The 20,486-nt window shown below is 43.1% G+C and overlaps 2 protein-coding genes across 4 annotated transcripts in view; one reads left to right on the top strand and one right to left on the bottom strand.

The window, feature by feature from the left end:
• RAB37 (RAB37, member RAS oncogene family) overlaps nt 1-1,757 on the bottom strand; it is a 34,876-nt gene extending 33,119 nt beyond the window's left edge. The window contains exon 1 of the mRNA XM_081966600.1: nt 1,540-1,757. Within this exon, the coding sequence (XP_081822726.1) occupies nt 1,540-1,659 (120 nt within the window). The 5' untranslated portion in view covers nt 1,660-1,757. The remainder of the gene's footprint in view (nt 1-1,539) is intronic.
• Nucleotides 1-20,486, top strand: part of CD300LF (CD300 molecule like family member f) — a 116,402-nt gene that overhangs the window by 59,746 nt on the left and 36,170 nt on the right. The window lies entirely within an intron of this gene.

Raw genomic sequence — 20,486 nt, 5'->3', positions numbered from 1 at the left:
TTTGCAGGACCAACACCGAGGAGGCGTCTGATGGCACAAAGGAACCCCAGGATACAAATGAAATAAATAACCTGCAATATCAATAGGATAATGCTGTATCTGCCAGTCCCCAATAGTGCTCTTCCTGATTTCTGCAGCACGACTGCTGGGGCTCATATCCCAGCTGAGGAGATCTGTGCAAACACCCTGAATGTGAGGAAGTGCACTTCACTGCCTCGCCAAAACCCTTCCCCCATCCTCGCTTGCTTTCTGAGATGCGTCTTCCCGCTTTAGCTGCTTCCTCCCAGTGTGGTTTGAAAAGCAACAGCTACAGCTGCTACTGCAAAGAACAGTGCAACTCTTGTCTATTGGCCATCGATTTTAACAAACGGTCTTGCTAAAGGGGAACCAACTTCTGCGATTACCCCACGCCAGCCCTTTAAGGATCCACTTTACAGACAGTCCTCGACTTACTTCATTTAGTGACCGTTCAAAGTTACCACAGCATTGAAAAAAAAAGGGACTTAGGACCCAGGTTTTTCCCCCCACCCGTATGACCTTGCAGTAACCCCGTGGTCATGTGATCAAAATTCAGACGCTTGGCAACGGACTCATCTATTATGACAGTTGCGATCACCTTTTTGTGACCTTCTGACAAGCAAAGTCAATGGGGAAGCCAGATTCACTTAACAACAGGGTCACTAACTTAACAGTTGCAGTGATTCAGTTAATGACTGCGACAAGAATGGTTGTAAAATGGGGCAAAACTCGCTTAACAACTGTTTCACTTAGCTGGCAACAGAAATGTTGGGCTTGACTATGGTCGTAAGTAGAGGACTGCCTGCATTTTCTATGGAGGCAGAGCTCGAGCTGAATATGAGGCTTGTCCAGTGGCAACCAAGAATTCCTCAGGATGTAGGAAAAAAAGCCCATTTTCGGGGCCATAATGACTTCCGCCCTTTGAGGGGTAGATTTAGAAGCCAGTGAATGACGGGGAGAAAATATTCAGCAGCCCTATTGTCTCTTCAGGTGTTCTTCCCTATCTAAGGAAACGACCTGTTGAATTTCTGTTCACTAGGCACCTATTAAGGATGCAGCAACACAATTGCGTCTTGGTAGGAATGGCAATACTAATACCATACATAATTCAGTCCTAAAACACGAAGAAAAACCGCCCTTGGTGGGTTTTTTCCCCTCTCACACACATTAACCATCCCAAAGAAACTTTCCAAGCACACCTGAGCCCCACTCTCTCTTTTTTCCCCCCCCAAACCAGCCCAGGTGCTGCTGCTGCCCCTTTTCCCGTTTCTTGGTTGTCTTATCCAAGCTCGTGGGCGAAGTTGAATCCTTTGGAGACGTTGGGTGGGGGAAGTTAGCAAGGAGATCACGAAAGGGGGAGGCGGATATTACGACCCCCTCCCCAGCTTTTTCTCCAAGACAATTTGGGGAAGGGGTGGAAGCGTGTTTATGCCTCTCAGCCTTATCTGATCCCCCCTCCCCACCTCCATTCTCCCTGCCCTCTCTTGTGCCCCCTGGCGCCCAATCGGGGCAGGCTCACACCTTGCCGGAGACGTCGTAACTCTGGACGAGCGACAAAGGCTTCACCGTCGGCGGAAGCGCGCCGGGGGCTCCGTTGCGGGCCGGAGGGGCGCCCCCATTGCCTGCTCCGTTGCTGGTCATGGTGGCTCCCGCGCAGGGAGCAGGAACTGCCCGGGGATCTCCGACAGCTCGGGCCACGCTGCTTCTCTGCCCCTCCTCTCCTGCCCACGCGCGGAACCGCCCCTTTCTCAGGAAGGGAGAGAGCGCTCGAGCCAGCCGCCAGCGCCGGACAGAAGTGGGGGATCCGGAGCTAGGCGAGCACTTTCGCCTGCTTGGGCGTTGGTGCCCTCGGTCCTGATTTCTCATCAGCACTTGTTGTTGTTGTTGTTGTTGTTGTTGTTGTTGTTGTTGTTGTTGTTGTTGTTGTGTCTTTACGATCGCACATTTGGTTGAAGACAAATTAAGTGGCTTGGGTGGTAGATGATTGATAGCCAGACAGCTGGTTTGCAAATCCGGCTTGGGAAAAGAATTGTTTTTCGTTTGGGTGAGGACGTAGCTGCAGGACAGCCTGCCTTGTGCTTATTTATTTATTTTATTTATTTCGTCAGGCATGAATTAGATAGCGGATATAGATCTAAACATGATCATGAGTGCATGAAATGGATACGAATACAAGGGACTAAAATAAAAGGCTTGCAAACGTGCCTCTTTCTGTTTCCGTATTCACCGCACTTCAGGTCAGGTCAGCCCTATTTTTCTGCCACGCATTTAGGAACGCGGTCTGTCTGCTCTGATCCCTGGACGCGGTTCTCCGGAGCCCTTCTTGATAGGGCAGCAGGAGAATCTGGTTCTTTCCAAGTGGGCTCTTCTACAGCAGATCCCCAAACAGAGCAAGAGTGGCTGCCTTTGGTAAAGCGACCAGCCAGAGATCTGGTTTTAAAAAAAGAGATCCACTTGAGAGAGGGATCAGTTGAACGGAGAGGGTGAGATGGAGGGGCTGCATGGTCCTGGCACCCCTATTCAGTGATCTACTTCTAAAATGGGTTTGATGCTCTTCTGGATTATAAACTAGTTTATATCATTTTACGGCTGGGCATCTTTCATCATGGGAGCAGGACTCCCATGGAGAAACAACTTTGGCTTGATATAGATAGAAAAATAATTAGTATATACCAACAAATTAATCAGGGAAACAAAAAACTGGGCTTCAAAACGTATTGACATTTTGGGGCAAATTGCAGTGGTGAAAAAAGAAGTCCTTGCAAGGCTCAGTTTTCTATTTCAAAGTCTCCCAGTCAAGGCAAGCAGAAATACTAGAAAGGTTCCTATTTTATTTTAGCAGAAGTGAAACAAGCAGGCATGAGTGATACAATAAATGAGGAAGTATTTTCTGTCGCTCAGCCAAGTAGCAATGCCCTCCAGGAGCAAAATGAGAATGGAAGCCAGTTTGATCTAGTCTAGTGGTTAAAGTTCTGGTCTAAAAACTAGGAGACCATGAGTTCTAATACTACTTTAGGCATGAAGCCAACTGTATGGTCTTGGGCCAGTCACTCTCTCTCTCAGCTCAATCCACCGTGTTGTGGGATAAAAATCTAATTAACTAAATGGGACCCTATAGCAACTTGGAATAGTTCCCTTTTTAAGGAATCTCACATGCTTTTTGGAAAAATGAAGCTCACATTTTTAGCAATGGAATTCACACACACCAAAATCATAATCACATAGTCCTTTGGATTACATCCCATACTCAGCAAAGTTATGAAATTTCTTGGAATTTCCAAAACCATAAATCTCTTCCTGAGGTGGAATGTGTTGAATAATTCCCACACCAGATGAACTTACATATTTGTGAAACTAGCCAGCACTTAAAGTAGAAGTCTTCAAAAAAGATGTTGTTTTTCTTTAGTTTGACCTCTATAGATAAATGAATTCTTTAATTACATATGTTTTGGAAATAAAACAATATATTGAGAAAGACTAGATCAGATGCCACAAATATTCTCAGATTTCACTGAATCTTCCCTAATCTGAGAAAATCCAGTGATTAAATACAATGAAAGGAACAAAAAAGTACTTGTTTATTTTGGAACTGCCAGAAATTCTTTCATTTTCTCAGTGGTAAAAGATTATCTTATTTCAATAATCTCATTATCTAACCTATTATAAATTAGGTTCTTTGCCTTAATATAATCTTGCTCATGGGACTTACAAAGTATAACTTCCTTAGCTTCTGTTGATTCCCCCCCTCCTTTTAGATACTGAAAGAGCCCCCAAATGCTTAGTCACTGAAACCAGCTGTTCATCTCTGAACAGAATCAGATCTTTCTCATATGTTAAACCAAGTAGGTATTTGGTGGCTGGAAAACACACTTAATATTGGGAGGAAAGCTGAGAAACACAATATTTTAGTGGGCTTCCTGGTTTTGGAAAGAGCTTTTAAACAGGAGCTTTGTTTTTTAAGCCCCAGTGAGACTATTTTAATACGAGATTTGCATTTTCCAAATGACAAGGAAACATGCCACTGTTCTGATCTAAGGGATCAGAAAGTTACAAAGGCACTGAAAAAAATGATTTATGACTATTGTAGCCTCCCCAAGTCATGTGATCAAAATTCGGCCGCTTGGCAACTTACTCATATTTATGATGGTTGCAGTATCTCGGGGTCGTGCGATCATCTTTTGTGACCTGACAAAGTCAATAGGAAAGCCAGATTCACTTAACAACCGTGTTACTAAGTTAACAACCTCAGTGATTCACTTAACAACTGTGGCAAGAACTGTTGTAAAATTGGGCAAAGCTCACTTAGCAACATAAATTTTGGCCTCAATTGTTGTCGTAAGTTGAGGACTAGCTGTACTTTATTTTCAACCCCATGAGCCTAACGTGAACAGATTTATATGGTACAATTTTAGAAAAGCATAAAGCTACTTAACAATTACGTTCATGCCTGATCTTGACTATAGATAATTTCTTGAGATTTGATAGGTGTTCAATGCCACAAAACCATTGGGATTCATCTAAATTAAATCCCAAATTATCTTCCCAGATATTTTCATAATATTTTGTGTTAGTGCAAGTGTTATATAACAATAAGATTCCTTTGCTGTTAAATTTTGATTACATTTTACCACAAATATTGTTAATGGTTTTAAAATTAATGGGGCCTGGCTGTTTTACTTATTTGAAACCAGTTGGTCCTTTTGGTTAGTTCTATTGTAAAATATATTTATTAATTATAGGAATTTCATTGATCTTCTGGTTCTGTAAAATCTGCCTGTCCTTTGCACTGGATACGTTTGTTCTTGTGATCAAGGAAAAAATGTTGAAAGAATAGGAAAAGAAGAGAGAAGTTGGGAGCCAAAGATTGTTTCTATCATTTGAAATAGTAGGCATCTGTTTCTTAGTGAAAAGTTCAGCACCAAACAAGGAATAAGACAAGGATGTGTAATGATCCCTTGATTGTTAAATCCATGTTGGATATGGACATTAAGAACTTTGATAAATGAATGGATGGGTGGGTGGGTGAGTGAGTGATGTATGTATGTATGTATGTGGATGGATGGATGGATGGATGGATGGATGGATGGATGGATGGATGGATGGATGGATGGATAAGAAATGTTTTTGGATTAGAAATGTATTGATTGGTGATTCATTCCCCCTGGAGTCCTGTAATATATGTAAAGTTGCCTATGAAAACAGTTCAGAAGCTATAACTAGTATGGACTGCAAATACCTGGCTACTAGGGCAATCTTAGTAAACCAACATCTATTTCAAAGTTGCTGCCCTGGTTTTGCGTTGTTTTCTGAGTCAAAGTGCTAGTTATTACATATAAGAAATAAAGATAAAGGTTTTCCCTGTCCAACTCTAGGGGGTGGTGCTCATCTCCGTTTCTTAGCTGAGGGAGCCAGTGTTGTACGAAAGACATTTCCATGGTCACATGGCCAGCATGGCTATATGCCAAGTTGCATGGAATGTGTTATCTTTTCACCGAAGTGGTACCTATTTATCAGGGATGTGCGGTCAGGGGAGGCAGAGCCTCACCGCTCTCATCATGAAAAGAAGGGAAAAGGGAAAAGGCACATGTGGTCCGATTCCCTGCCTTCCTGAGTCAACATGAAGGGGACTGCGGAGCGCGCTCTGCCGGCTCGCGCTCCGTGGTCCCCTTCATGTTGACTCAGGAAGGCGGGGAATGGGACCACATGTGCAGGAGGCTGAGGCTGCCTCAGCCTCCTGCACACGTGGTCCCATTCCCCGCCTTCCTGATGACGTCACCAGCCTCACCAGCCATAAACCTCATCGCACGTCACTGCTATTTATCTACTCACATTTGCATGCTTTCAAACTGCTAGGTTGTTAGGAACTAAGACAAGAACAGGAGCTCACCTCCTCATGCGGTACTTTGGGTCTCAAACTGCCTACCATCTGGTCGACAAGCCCAGCACCTTAATCTCTAGGCCACCACACCCCTTCAGGTATTACATATACATTTTATTATTTTAAATGCTTGTATAGTTTTAATTGCTTTTATAGTTTTGGAATTGGAACCATATATCATTATAGAAAACAATCCAATGTATAAAAATACCAGCCCAAATAGGTTAATTAAGACAAGCAAAAGGGAACTTCACTCATTTGGACACAAGTTCTTTTGGGGGTGGGGGGAATTCTTCACAGTGAGGACTCACCATATATGAATGGGAGGGGGCATCATTCAAGAGTATAATATTGTTGTGTTTGACTGGAAAATTAAAATGAATTATTGGAAATTGCAGATACCAAGAAGATAGTGCAAATAAATGAATTTCTGCACATTGGTAGATTGCTTACTCAATATGTAAACTGGATTGAGATATTTTAAGAAGTGCAAATGCTTGTAACAATATAGCCCAGGGGTGGCGAACACGCGGCTCGCGAGCCGCATGCGGCTCCCGGCCAAAATAAATGAGGCTCTTTGCCTCTTATCATTATTTAGTATACTGTGGCTTGGATCGCGCGCTCCCTTTCGGAAGCTGGGGAGGTCCTTTGCAGGCAGCTAGAACGGGCCGCCTGCAAAGGACTTCCCGAGACTTGATTTGAGGAGCACGGGGCGACTGAGGCTAGTTGTGAAGCCCCAAAGCCCCCACCGCCACCGGAAGAACTGCTGCCACCTCCTCCTCCTCCTCCTCTAACAGGCAGCACTGCCGGATTTGCCGCCCGGTGCTGCGGCTGAGATGAAGCCGCCAAAGCTCCAGCCGGCATCTCTGCGCGTGGCAGCGGCGCCTCCCCTCCGCTCGGAGCAGCTGAGCTCAGTCAGCGCTGGGTTACCCCTGCCCCCTCCTCCTCCTCCGCCGTGCTTTTGAGGAGCCATGAGGCTGCAGGAGCCAGTAGGAAGGCGGGGGCGGGGAGCAGGGGAAAAAAAGCCTCATGGCTCCTCAAAAGCACGGAGGAGGGGGAGGGGGCAGAGGTAACCCAGCGCTGAGCTCAGGAGCAAATCTGGTGATTCTGTTGGAGGAGGAGGAGGAGGTAGCAGCAGTTATTCTGGTGGCAACTCGTACTCGTCGGCATCTTCAGCAGAAGCCCTGCCCACAATGAAGAAAGCAAAGATGGAGCAGATCCACGCAGATGACGTCGCTGCAACATGACTGAAGGAGGAATTCTGGGAGTTGAAGTCCACAAGTGTTAAAGCTGTCAGGTTTGAAGACCCCTGGGGGTTTTTTTCCCTAAAGGGTTAGGGGTGCAAGGGTCTTGTAACTTGACAGCTTTAAGAGTTGCGTGCTTCAAATGCCAGAGTTTCTGAGCCAACATTTTGGTTGCTAAGCAGGAGCGTTGTTAAGTGATACTGATATTATATAACACTTTGAATTAAGCGGGTACCTTGAAGAAACATAACTTTGAGTTTCAAATAATACTGATTTCGTTGTTGTCTTAGGTGACATCTGTGAAAAAAATTCGGGTGCTCAGGCATGAAAATGTGCCGCTCAAACACTATACTTTTCTGCTCACATCGAAAAAAAATTAGAGGGAACATTGCTTCCGGGTCTGTTTTGGCAGGTCACTGCGTGGTGTGGCTCTCTGACTCTCACAGTTTAAAATTTTGGCTCTTTTTGTCGAACTTGTTCGCCACCCCTGATATAGCCTATTGTCCGATATAAATAATGAGTGTTTATCAAAGTAATTGAAAATTCTGGGGCAGAAGAATACATTTCTACCCACTGATATGTGGAAGAGAGTGCTCAGTGTGTCAGAAGAAATACGAATGAAGTGGGAATGAGAGACTACAAAGTGATACTGTAAAACAAGAGGTTGAGTCAAGATTGAATGTGAATTGAATGAGTAACTAGTGTGAAAGAAGCATGTGAAAGTGCTTGATCAAAAAAAGAACGAATGGGTTGAGAGGAATACAAATGTGAAGGGATATTCAAAAAATAAATGGTGAAAAATTCAAGAACAAAATAACGGCATGAAGGAGTGTATGGATGGGAGTGGAAGAAGGGACAGTTTGCAAGGATTGAAAGGTGTGGGAGTTATAATAAATTATGTTGATGTAAACTAGTTTTAGTTAGATTTTCTTTTCCCTTATTTCTTTGGATTAATTGCTTTTGTCTATTGCTTCTCACGCTGCTTCTGCGCTTTGCATAACTTCGCTTATTCCAAAAGAGGGTAACACGATAACCATATATTTAATATTTATTATTCTATGTACAGTCTTGCAACCTCCTCCACCTACGTATTTAATTATTTAACTGTTTTGTATGTATTTTATAACGTATTTTAGTGACTGTACACCGCCCCGAGTCCCTTTCGGGAGAGGGGGCGGTCTATAAATATGATAAAGAAAAGAAGAAGAAGAATATATGTATGGGTGTGATCTGGCTGTCTGGGAGAAAGGGTGCTACCCTAACAATAAGGAATTATGGTTTTTACCTACTGAATACTCTTTGACTACTTTTTGATATGAAATAGCACTGAGATGTCAAATGTTTAAACTTCCATCATGCTTTATTTGCCTAGTCATGAGGGAAGATGTTTATTTAGATATAAATGAAGAAATGATTGCCATATTCAACAGCCAAGTAATAGGGAATTAGGAGTGCTTGTAATAAAAAGAGGATATTGGGAAATAATAGTCATTTTAACTGCAACAACTAAGATTTTTTTTCTCCCCTCCATTTAGCAATGTTTTGTCTAGAAAGTAATGGTGCCTGCAAATTCCTTGCCCTGCAAATTCAAGGCAGATGGCATATCCAGATAAAGTTTTTTCCCCCCTAACGATGTTTCCAGGTCTCCACAACCTTTTATTTTAGTTCAGGTTTTCCACTACCCCCTGCTAGAGAAACCTGTATTTCCAGTCCCTGTTAACAATGCAGTGGAAAATATTAAAGAAAAATAAATTCACCGGATTCTGAAAACTGAGGTCTGAGGCGCTTCACAATTTCCCAGTTGAGATTATATATATAATCAGATTCTGAAAACTGACCATATATATATATATATATATATATATATATATATATATATATGTGTGTGTGTGTGTGTGTGTGTGTGTGTGTGTGTGTGTGTGTGTGTGTGTGTGTGTGTGTGTGTGTGTGTGTGTATGTGTATGTATATGTGTGTGTGTGTATATATATATATATATATATATATATATATATATATATATATATATATATATATATATATATATATATATAATATATATGGTCAGTGTACAGTGTGTGTGTGTGTGTGTGTTGTATTTGTTGTATTTGTATTTGTACTGATAAATAAATAAAGGGAGACTAGTATAGATCTATTTCGAGCTAATTAGCTCTCATCAGCTAGCCATACCCTTACTGGGATTTGAACATATTTGAATATATATATAACACAATATGAATTGTTCTAAAAATGAGAGTTCCAGGTATAGTTATAAAAGAAACAGACATTGTGATCTCCGGAACTTTAAAATATATTGCTCACTAAGATTTCGTTAGCCACTGCTAACATCGTCAGAGTGCAAAAACCATTAACGAGATACCTGCCTTTATACAATGTTAATCAATTTGGCCATTGCACGCGTGATAGACCCATCCACCTGCCTCCCACCTGTAATTAGCTTTGTTGTTATTACATCAGCCATGTTCATAGATGCTCCTATTCCTTCCTCCCTTGTCGGATACAGCTTGGGCTGCTCCTCCCCAGGAAATATGTATGTATGTGTATGTATAAGTATACGATGCGCCCAAAAGAAGCATTACCCAAACAGGAGGCATCCTCAGTGGTTTACCATATTAACTGCAGCAACTGTGCAAATAACCATGTTGGGGAAACAGCTAAGCGGCTACAGACTAGAATGCATGAACATGAACTGGCTGTCCGGAACAAAGAACGCCACTCTCAGTTCTGGACACATATGAAAGAACACAATCACATATTCAATTTTCAAGAGGTAAAAGTTGTTGCCTATGATATAACAAAAGGGGGACGCTTTCTGAAAGAAGACTGGTTTTCTGATAACAACATGATAGGCATTTCGACCTACTACCCGCTTACCAAGCATTGAGGCACCAAGAAAGATCAAAACAACAAATGAAGCTGATTAATATATCAGATGTGCCTGCGAGACAGAAGAAGAGGGAAGAGGTGTGGGAGGAAGCCAGAGAGAATACTTTTAAGGCAACATCAAACAGCTCAGCGTTGTTTCCTGAGGATGAGCAGCCTAAGCTGTGTTCAATAAGGGAGGAAGGAATGCTAATTATAGTTGGGAGGCGGGTGGATGGCCCTGTCACAGGCATAACGGCCAAATCGATTAACATTGTATAATGACTTTTACACTCTGACGATGTTAGCAGTGGCTAAGGAAAACTAAGTGAAAAATATATTTTTAAAGTTCCGGAGATCACAATCTCTGTTTCTTTTATATATGTGTATGTATATGTATGGGGATTGCAAGCAGTGTGATGTCAGTCTGGACTGAATGAAGGGAGGGATTGAGAGGGTTAACAATGCAAATACATTTTCAGGTGATTGCATGAGAGAAGAAGCTTTCTCTTCCCAAAGAGCTGTGGCTGTCAAACTGGGCCTGTCTTACGTCTCAAGGTGTTGACAGATACTATGATAACGTTTTCCTCATAAATCCGCATCGTCCAGTTCCACTCAATAAGCCAAAACCAACTTCATCTCAGAAAGATCCTTTTGAAGAAAAGGACATGTGGTCATATCCATCACTCATGTCCATCACTCTTGATGAAAAGGGTAATGCAGAGACCGGTCCTGCTATCTTCGGGTGTCCTGTATTTCAGAGGCCCCCAACCTTTTGGGAACCAGATACCACTTCTCTGGAGAGAGGTTATTCCACAGACCGGAGGGGATGTGCTTTGGTGTGCTGCCTGCATCCCATGGATGGGGCTTCACTTGTTTGTGCGACCTGGTTTCTAGCATGCAGCAGACCAGTGTTGGTCCCCTGGTTTTACTCAGCACTTCTTTAAAAGGGTTTCCTCCTGCTCCGCTCCCCCCCCCCACAAAGCAAGGATAAAATTGAGGAGACAAAGTACACAAAGAGGAGGATAGAGAGAAGCAACCTCAACAGTCTGCTTTTGAATAAATGGGTTTGGCCACTAAACATGTCCTCTGTGATCTGCAATCGTTTTGCAAGCAGATCATCGTCTTAGTTCTTCCTGTACTCATGCTTATTATGGTCCTTTTGTGAGAACACCTACAACTCTCAGAAAATCCAAATATGTTCACTAATCTCCAAAGATTGTGGGCTTGTGGGAATGATCTTGGGAGGCAGGAGAGCAGATAAGAGTTGGCTTAGCCCACAAAAAGATTTTGCCAGTGGCAAGCATCTCAGAGGAGACCTCCCTAATTTCTTGGGCTGTAAAAGGGACAGAGGGGAAAATGAATCTTTAGACTTGCATAATACTGTTAAGGTAACCTAACAATAAAATAAGAGTTAGTTCATCTGGGTGTGCTTCTCGTGTGGACTATCTTACGACTTTGATGGTGTCTCTGATTTGGAGTCCATGAAATTACAGAATTTCAACCCCATGATACATAAACCCAGAAAGATGTCACAGGGAAAGGTAGTTAACACCATTTATATGCTTGGAATATAGCAAGATCTATTTATCTTAATATTCTGTCAAATCATCATCATCATCATCATCAATCAAATCAAAAGACCAAGCTGAAGCATAAGAATGGAAACTCTGCACTGCTGCCAAAAGAATAGGTTGCATGAGCCATTTTCTCACCGCTAGTGATTTATAGTATCAACCAACCATCACTGTGCCAATACAACAATAATGAAGCCAGGATTTATATTGTCACACAATAAGCAAGTGAAGCTAGAAGAACACCACAAATCATTAGCAAGTCTTGGAACCACCCAATTCCCTTGGTCTTCCACACCTTTGTGGACCATCAAAATCTCCCATCCAAATAAGTGCAAAACTCCAGACTTCTCCCGAATTGCATTCTTAGTATGTAATTGGACTTCAACTGGCTATATATTATGAGAGTTGAAATCCAAAGGCATCAAGAACCATCTATCTGGGCTTGGAATTTATTAAGGCAATTGGAGTTAAAATCTAGGACACCAATCCCCAACCTTTCCAACCCCACGAACTGGTGGAGGGAGGGGAGGATAGTTTTGCATATGCCTGCTTTTTGCTCAAATGGAGGTTCATATGCTTGCCAGTTGCTTTTGCAGCCCAGTTCCCAATGGGTTGTGGACTGGTACCGGTCTGCGGATCCAGACTTGTGGACACCTGATCTAGAAGGCAAACTTTTCTAGAGACTGTTGCACATGATTCATTGCCTGTCATGTGGATCAAGAACAGAATGAATGGAGTTCTGGATTACTGTATAGGAATTTAATGACCCCACATTTTGTTTTGTTGTTATTTCTTTCCCAATGCAAATCACACGAGCATGCCCAGATAGTCTTCTCAACTTTCTTCTGGTTATTCTTTCCTTATTTGGTTTATCTCTGGAAGGTTCACTGGAATGCATTTTTAGAGTTTGTGGGTAGCATGCCCAGAAACATCTTACTCCAAAGCCTATCCTTGTCAGCCAAAGGAAAAGTTTCTCGTAGTAAGAGATTATGCAAGATCCTCATAAACTCATGTAGAGTTCTGTAAACCTCAATCTAAATACATCCTCTGCATAAGGAACCATTAAATGGAAGGGAAGAAGCTTTTTCCTCGAAATAAAACAAAAATCCTGTATTCAAAGAGCTATATATGCAATACGTTATTTCAATAATCCTTGCAATCACTGTGAGAAGCAATGTGGTTTTATATCTACAGTAGATATAAGAAAAGTAAGGCTGATCTTATTTAATGGCCTCTCTTAGATGAATTAAAAAGACTTGGAATGAAGAACCTCCGGGTTCAAACAGTTCAGTTTCTTAGGCAATGAAGAATAGCCAGCACAGAAAAAAAAAACCTATTTAAAATTTAAGATTTACTACTACAGCTGTGGCCTCTGGCTACAGCAAAGTCTGAAATCTTTCATTCATTCCAAAGTAAATTCTCTTCTAAACAACCTGCCACTTGAATATTCTTGCTTATCTATGGCCTCCCTTGATTCAAAGATATCCTTTGCCTTGTTTCTTTTTCTCTCATTTAAAAGGATAAGATGTAAACATAAAGCTGGATTTTCCCACAGGAGTCTTTTAAACTTATGGCAACACCTTTCTCCCTGCTGAAGATCTCGTCCCAGATGGATGATTAATGAGGAGTTACAGACAGGCACGTACACAAATGAACATCCTATCCGGAGAAAAAGGCACAGCCAATTGTTGCTGGTGCCAGTGGGTCTCCCTACCCACCTACCATGTACAGGTAACTTTGTCTCTTCTGCCCCTTAAGTTCTCAGGCTTGATAATTTCTGGAATCTCCCCCCCCCCCGCTCTCCCCCAAAAGCCCCACACCAAATAAGCAACATGTAATCTGTTCTAAACAAGCCCAGTACTCAGAACACCAATCTATTTTCCTCTGGTGTTAATTTTGAAATGCCTGCTTCCATATGGCTCTGCTAGGGATTTTGGTTAATATTAGTGTTTGTTAACTAGGAGCAGAATAACAGAGTTGGAAGAGACCTTTGAGGTCTTCTAGTCCAACCCCCTGCTGAAGCAGGAATCTATACCAGTGGTCCGCAACCTTTGTGGCTTGGTGGCCCAGCGGGAGGGGGGTAGAGAGGGAATCGGGCCACGCTTGACTTGCAAAAGTTCAGCCGTGTGCACATGTGTTCGTGCAGCCTAGTTGCAAATAGGCCCACGGCCGAGTAGTGGGCCGCAACCTGGGGATTGGAGACCCCTGCCCTATACCATTTCTGTCAGCCTCTGCTTTGCTGCTTGCTTTCGGCTGCCATTGAAATGGGGAGGGGGGGAGATAACATGGTATTTGGGAGGGGAAGCTTAAGCACAGGAGTGAATGAAGAAGGGAGTGATTTTCTCACCATCTACTGCTCATGCTGCAGATAGTGGAATTGCCGCCAAGGCCAACTGTCCGGCATACCAACCTGATGATGGGTTTTGAAGCTGCAGCCCACATGACACCTGTGGGATGTGCGGATTGGACTGGGGGATGGGGTTACTATGGGGAGGGAGTTGGGTCACATATTGATATCTATGATTATGCGTGCTTTTGCCTCAGATCTTGCTTTGCTTAGCTGCTATCTACTCATAACCAGTAAAAGTACTCTTAATTCTGAAATATGGAGTTGAGTGGTTTCTTTCTTGGTTACTGATGGAGGCTGCCCTGACAATTTCAGACAAATGGTTGTCCAATTTCTTCTTAAAAACTTCCAATGTTGGAGCATTCACCACCAGGGCTGTCTTAACAGCATTATGGGCCCCAGGCAAAGAAGTGTACTGGGGCCCCTACGACAACTACTCACAGGAATGAAAATGTAATTGGTTGATAAAATTAAACATACTTATTTTGTTGGCATGTTAGTATTAATTTTAAAAATGCAGTAAAATGTAATAAATACGTTGCTGTATTTATATGATGCAAGGTGAATTGAAGGGTTAACATATACAGATTAGTATGGGTCCCTGTGCTCTTGGGGCCCATGGGCCCATCAGGCCCATGCCCTCCCCACAACATCTGGAGCCAAGCCATTCCACTGATTAATTGTTCTCACTGTCAGGAAATTTATCTTTATTTCTAGGTTGCTTCTCTCCTTGATTAGTTTCCACCCATTGCTTCTTGTTCTACCCTCAGGTGCCTTGGAGAATAGCTTGGCTCCCTCTTCTTTGTGGCAACCCCTGAGATATCGGAACACTGCTCTCATGTCCTTCTTTTCATTAAACTAGACATACCTAGTTCCTGCAACCATTCCTCAAATGTTTTAGCCTCCAGCCCCCTAATCATCTTTGTTGCTCTTCTCTGCACTCTTTGTAGAGTCCCCACATCATTTTCATATCGTGGAGACCAAAACTAGCTTTTCCTAAGCTGATAACTTCTATATGGATTTAGAGAAAACCCTCTGCCATCACAGCCACTGTATGGAATGGCTATGCTGGATGAACAGGAGAACATACTAATACCATCCCTGCAGAATTGCTAAGACTTGTACCATCCCAGACTTGTGCCAGAAAACGTGGGAAATGAGCACATGCCTACAGGATTGGAAATGATCCGTGTTCTGAAAGAATAGAAAATATTTGTAGTGGTTTGCTCTCCGAGCTTGTTTCTATTTAGTTCCTGAACACCTGAACATTTCATTTATATATGTTGAACATATATGTGTGTGTGTGTGCGTGTGTGTGTGTGTGTTCTAGCATAACTCTGGAATGCCTCCAGCAATTTCAATCAAACTTGGTACACAGATGACTTACTCTCTGGAGAAAAAATACTGCGTGGGTAAGACACCCCTAATGCCCCTCAGGGTATGCGTTCTGTTAAGATACAGCTTGTTGTGCCTTAAAATGCCTTCTACTGTACTGCTGTAAAATGGCTTCTACTGTACAGCGCAGTGGAGTTGCCATGGTAATGGCTCCACGGTACTCCACAAGGGGGCTCCGTCTGGTAAGGGGGAAAATCCAACATTAGAAATTACGTTTGGTCTGGATATTTCCCCCCTATAAATAAATACCCAAGCAACTCCGGGTTATCAGCTAGTATAAGCTAAAGAGGAATAGGACAAGAAAATCTCTCTCATGATATTATTTGGTTGGGTAACGAAACTTTCGGGAACTAAATGTAAACAAGCTCAGAGAGCAAACCACTGACAAAATGATCACTGTTCATCCCATGGCCAAAAAAGGCAGAGTCAAAATACTGCTCTAAATATTGTACCCTTGCCCTCATTATTCACACTAGCAAAATTGTCCTTGAGATTGTACAACAACATCTGGTGCTATCCATTGAAAGGGGATTGGCAGATGTTCAAACTGCCTTTATAAAGGGGCATTGCACTTGGGTTAATATTGCTCATCTGCTTTTAAAAATAACGAAAGAACATCTACCTCTACTTTATCGATTGTGTTGATTGTGAGAAGTTGTAGAGAGCCCTAAGAAAACCTGGGGGTATCAACGAATTTGGTCATGTTGGTGTAGTTACTATACATAAATCAGGGAACCACTGGGCAAACACCATATGGAGTTGCTGATGGGTTCACGATAGAGAAAGGGGGTGCAAGTGAAGATAAGAAGTGTGGAAAGGAATACAGCAACTAAAAGAAGCAGTACAAGAATGCGAAAAAAGCTGGCCCATAGAATTGCCGAGAATTAGACATGATTGAATGGACTCCTCAACAGCAAATTGGAGGAGATCATATACCTTATTTTTTATCCCATCCCAAAGAGATATGGTTTACAATAGTAGAGTTGGAAGGTACCTTGGAGGTCTTCTAGTCCAACCTCCTGCCTAGGCAGGAAACCCTATACCGTTTCAGACAAATGGCTATCCAACATCTTCTTAAAGACTTCCAGTGTTGGGGCATTCACAACTTCTGGAGGCAAGCTGTTCCACTGATTAATTGTTCTAACTGTCAGGAAGTTTCTCCTCAGTTCTAAGTTGCTTCTCTCCTTGATTAGTTTCCACCCATTGCTTCTTGTTCTACCCTCAGGTGCCTTGGAGAATTCCTCTTCTTTGTGGCAACCCCTGAGATACTGGAACACTGCTATCATGTCTCCCCTAGTCCTTCTTTTCATTAAACTAGACATACCCAGTTCCTGCAACCGTTCTTCATATGTTTTAGTCTCCAGTCCCCTAATCATCTTTGTTGCTCTTCTCTGCACTCTTTCTAGAGTCTCCACATCTTTTCTACATCGTGGCGACCAGAACTGAATGTTTAAATCAGTGGCCCCCAACCTTTTGGGCACCAGGGACCGGTTATGTGGAGAGAGGTTTTTCGCAGGCCAGAGAGGATATGGCTTTGTGGGTTGCTTGTAGCCTGCTGCCCATGGATGGTGCTTTGCTTGTTTGGCCCGGTTTCTGGCAGGCCACGACCCAGTGCCAGTCCACAGACTGGGGGTTGGGGACCCCAGTGTAAATTACCCATGAACTCTCCCTCCCCCCATTTCTTAACAAAAATAATTATTTCAGTCTTGGGTTCTGCATTCTTCAACATTTTTTCTCAATAATTTGATGGAAGGAATGGAGACAAAATAAAATTAGGTAGGACAGCTAATAAACCATTTTAAATTAGAGACATGGGACGGAAATAACAAAATGAAATTTAACACCTTCACAGGCAAAGTTTTCCATGTAAGAAACAGAAATTGCGTGTATGAGAATAGCTTGCGGATACCAGGCACAGTAATGGTAGTAATGGAAAAGATCTTGAAATAACGATTGGCCGCAAACTGAATATGGCAGTGCAATGTATTTGCAAAAGAAAATGCGATCTTAGGTTGCATCAAAAAAAGTATAGTCTTCAAATCATAGGAAACAATGCAGTAGAGTCAATATATTCTGTACTGGCAAGATTCCACTTGCATCAAATTTTAAGAAGGATTTAAACAAACTGAAACATTGTTTGGAATAGAATAGAATAGAATAGAATAGAATCAGTGGTGGGATTCAAAATTTTGCACTACTTCTGTGGGTGTGGCTTCGTAGATGTGGCATGGCTTGGTGGGCTTGACTTGATGGGTGTGGCATGGGAAGGATTCTGTAAAATTCCCATTCCTGCCCCACTGCAGGGGAAGGTTACTGCAAAATCCCCATTTCCTTCTGATCAGCTGGGACTCGGGAGGCAGAGAATAGATGGGGACAGGGACAGTCAGAGGTGGTATTTACCGGTTCTCTGAACTACTCAAAATTTCCGCTACTGATTCTCCAGAACTGGTCAGAACCTGCTGAATACCACCTCTGAATAGAATAGAACAGTGATGGCGAACCTATGGCACGCGTGCCACAGGTGGCACACGGAGCCATTTGTCAGGGCACGCGAGGCGCTGCCCTGTCAGCTGGCCAGCGCGCATGCGTGTGCTGGCCAACTGAGTTCACCCTCCCCAGGCTCCAGAGGCTTTATAGGAGCCTGGGGAGGGCGAAAGGAGCCTCCCTCGCCCCCCCGGAGGCCCTCCGGAGGCTTCAGGGACCGTCCGGAGGCTTCCCTGATGCCTTCGGAGTGCTTAAAACGACCCTTCGAGCAAACTGGAAGTGACTTCCGGTTTGCTCGGAGGGTGGTTTTAAGCATTCCGAAGGCTTCGGGGACCGTCCGGAGGCTTCCCTGACACCTTCAGAGCGCTTAAAATGACCCTCCGAGCAAACCGGAAGTCACTTTTGCTCGGAGGATCCTTTTGAGCGCTCTGAAGGCTTGAGCGCTCTGAAGACCGTCCTGAAGCCTGCAGACGGTCCCTGAAGCCTCTGGAGGACCTCCATGGGGGTGGGGTAAGGCTCTTTTCGCCCTCCCCAGGCTCCTATAAAGCCTCTGGAGCCTGGGGAGGGCGAAAAAAGCATGTAAAAATGGGGGGTGGTCGCGCATAGTGCACACATGCACACTGGGGGGTCGCACATTGCATTATGGGTGCGGCACGCCCGCACACGACCCTCCTGCGCTCCCCCCCCACTTGTGGCACGCAAGCCAAAAAAGGTTTGCCATCGCTGGAATAGAATAACAGAGTTGGAAGGAACCTTGAAGAAGAACATGAGAGATGGAAAAGCTACCAAGAAGGCACACTTCAATTGAATGACAGGGGCAAAAAGCAATCAGCCATTCAAAGAGCTAGTGGACTGTCCTTCATGGGAAGAGTTAGATGGAGACTAGACACCCATCTGTCTGAGATGCTTCTATTTGGATTCCTGCATCGAGAAGAAAGTTGGATCTTTCTATGATACCTTAACTCAACTTTGAAGTTGCTCCTTCTATGATAACTCCTTGATGACATTTGCATGTTAATCCAAATTGTTTTCTTCTGGTTTAGAAACTTTTATGTTTTCTGGAAGCAATGCCACATCTTGACAAAATTTCGTATCACTTTTGTCAATAGAGCAGCCTGTCAGTCTTTGTGAGAAGATGTGCAGTTTTTGTTTGTTCATATTTCGTATTTCTTAATTTTCACAAGTAAGGAAAAGTTGTTTCCCTTCCAGCTCAACTGTGTATGTCAATTATATATCTGCTTCCCCTATTCCACAATTTTGACTGTATTTTTTTTTATTAAAAACCAACATTTCCTTTTTGTAATAATCTCACAACTAATAATTTTGCCACACTTAGCAAGAGGAAAATATTGCTTAAGTAAAATTGCCCAGTAATTGCCACTAGGGGGAGATGTTGCACTTTAAAGCTCCTCCTTAGAATCAATGTGTTTTCTACACACACACATACCAATTGTGATCCTGTGCTCACAGTTTGTATGTTTAGATACTAAAAGGGATATTGCCCTCCTATGAGATATCATCAGCAGGTTTAAGAAAACATCAAGAGTACAGAAATGCAAAAATACTTAGATGGGAAAGAGATCTAAATCAGTCTAGATCAGGCGTGTCAAACTTGTGGCCTGCGGGCCTGGATGTGTCATGTGCTGGCTCCGCCCCCCCACCCGGTTTAACAAAGGGCAAAAAAATCCCAACGCGTCAGGTAATGCTGCCGTGACGACGTGCGTTTGACACCCCTGGTCTAGTTACAGCCTATTCCAAATATGCCACTATGTTTGTGGTAAAATATAGACAATTTTGACTGCTGTCAAAATGCAGGGTTACCCTTGATAAGGACCTGGGCAGGAGGCCACCAGGAAATCTATGCTTTATTGGGAAGTTAAAAACAAAAATATGACAGTGGCATATCACTTCTATAATGATGCCAAATAATAACACATTGGGCACACATTGACACAGTGCCCAGAGTTAGAGATTTCCACATGGCTTCATGCTTGAGAAGATTTGAGAAACACTGCAAAAGAGTTCCCCGCTTTTCTGCATGAAAATAGGTACCCCTTCCTCTTTTTCTCTCCTCCAACCTCATCTCTTCTTATAAAAGCTGAGGCTGATTTGGGAATAGATTTGCTAAGAGTTTCATTTCTGTTCTAAGTTGCATCTTCCAAAGGATCAGCCTCTCAGTCTGGAAATTGCATCAGCCCAATAGGATCACTGCCCAGTCTGACAGGCAACCTCATCAGCTTCCCAAGGCACTTAAGAGGACTTCTCTGGTAAAAGAGTCAGTGGTGGGATTCAGTCAGTTCGCACCTATTCGGGAGAACCGGTTGTTAACTTTCTAAGCAGTTCAGAGAACCGGTTGTTGGAAGAAATCTCCTTTTGTTTTTTTTCCACTTTACAGGGCTAATCCTGTAAGGAAGGCAGGAAGGAAACATTCTGGTGTTGTTTCTAGCCTAATCTTTATTGGTTACTGATTACAGAAACTGCCACTTCGGTTAATCCTTATTACATTGTAACAGCAAAGGCAAAGCGACCATCGATCTGAGTGACATTGAGCTGGCCACGCCCACACAGTCACATGACCATCGGGCCGTGCCAACCCAGCTGGTCATTAGGGCAGAGAACTGGTTGTTAAATTATTTGAATCCTACCACTGAAAACAGGACAC

This window comes from Natrix helvetica, assembly GCF_964273705.1.
Source record: "Natrix helvetica genome assembly, chromosome: 1".
Classification (NCBI taxonomy): Eukaryota; Metazoa; Chordata; class Lepidosauria; order Squamata; family Natricidae; genus Natrix; species Natrix helvetica.
This window is presented reverse-complemented; position numbering and strand designations above follow the sequence as displayed.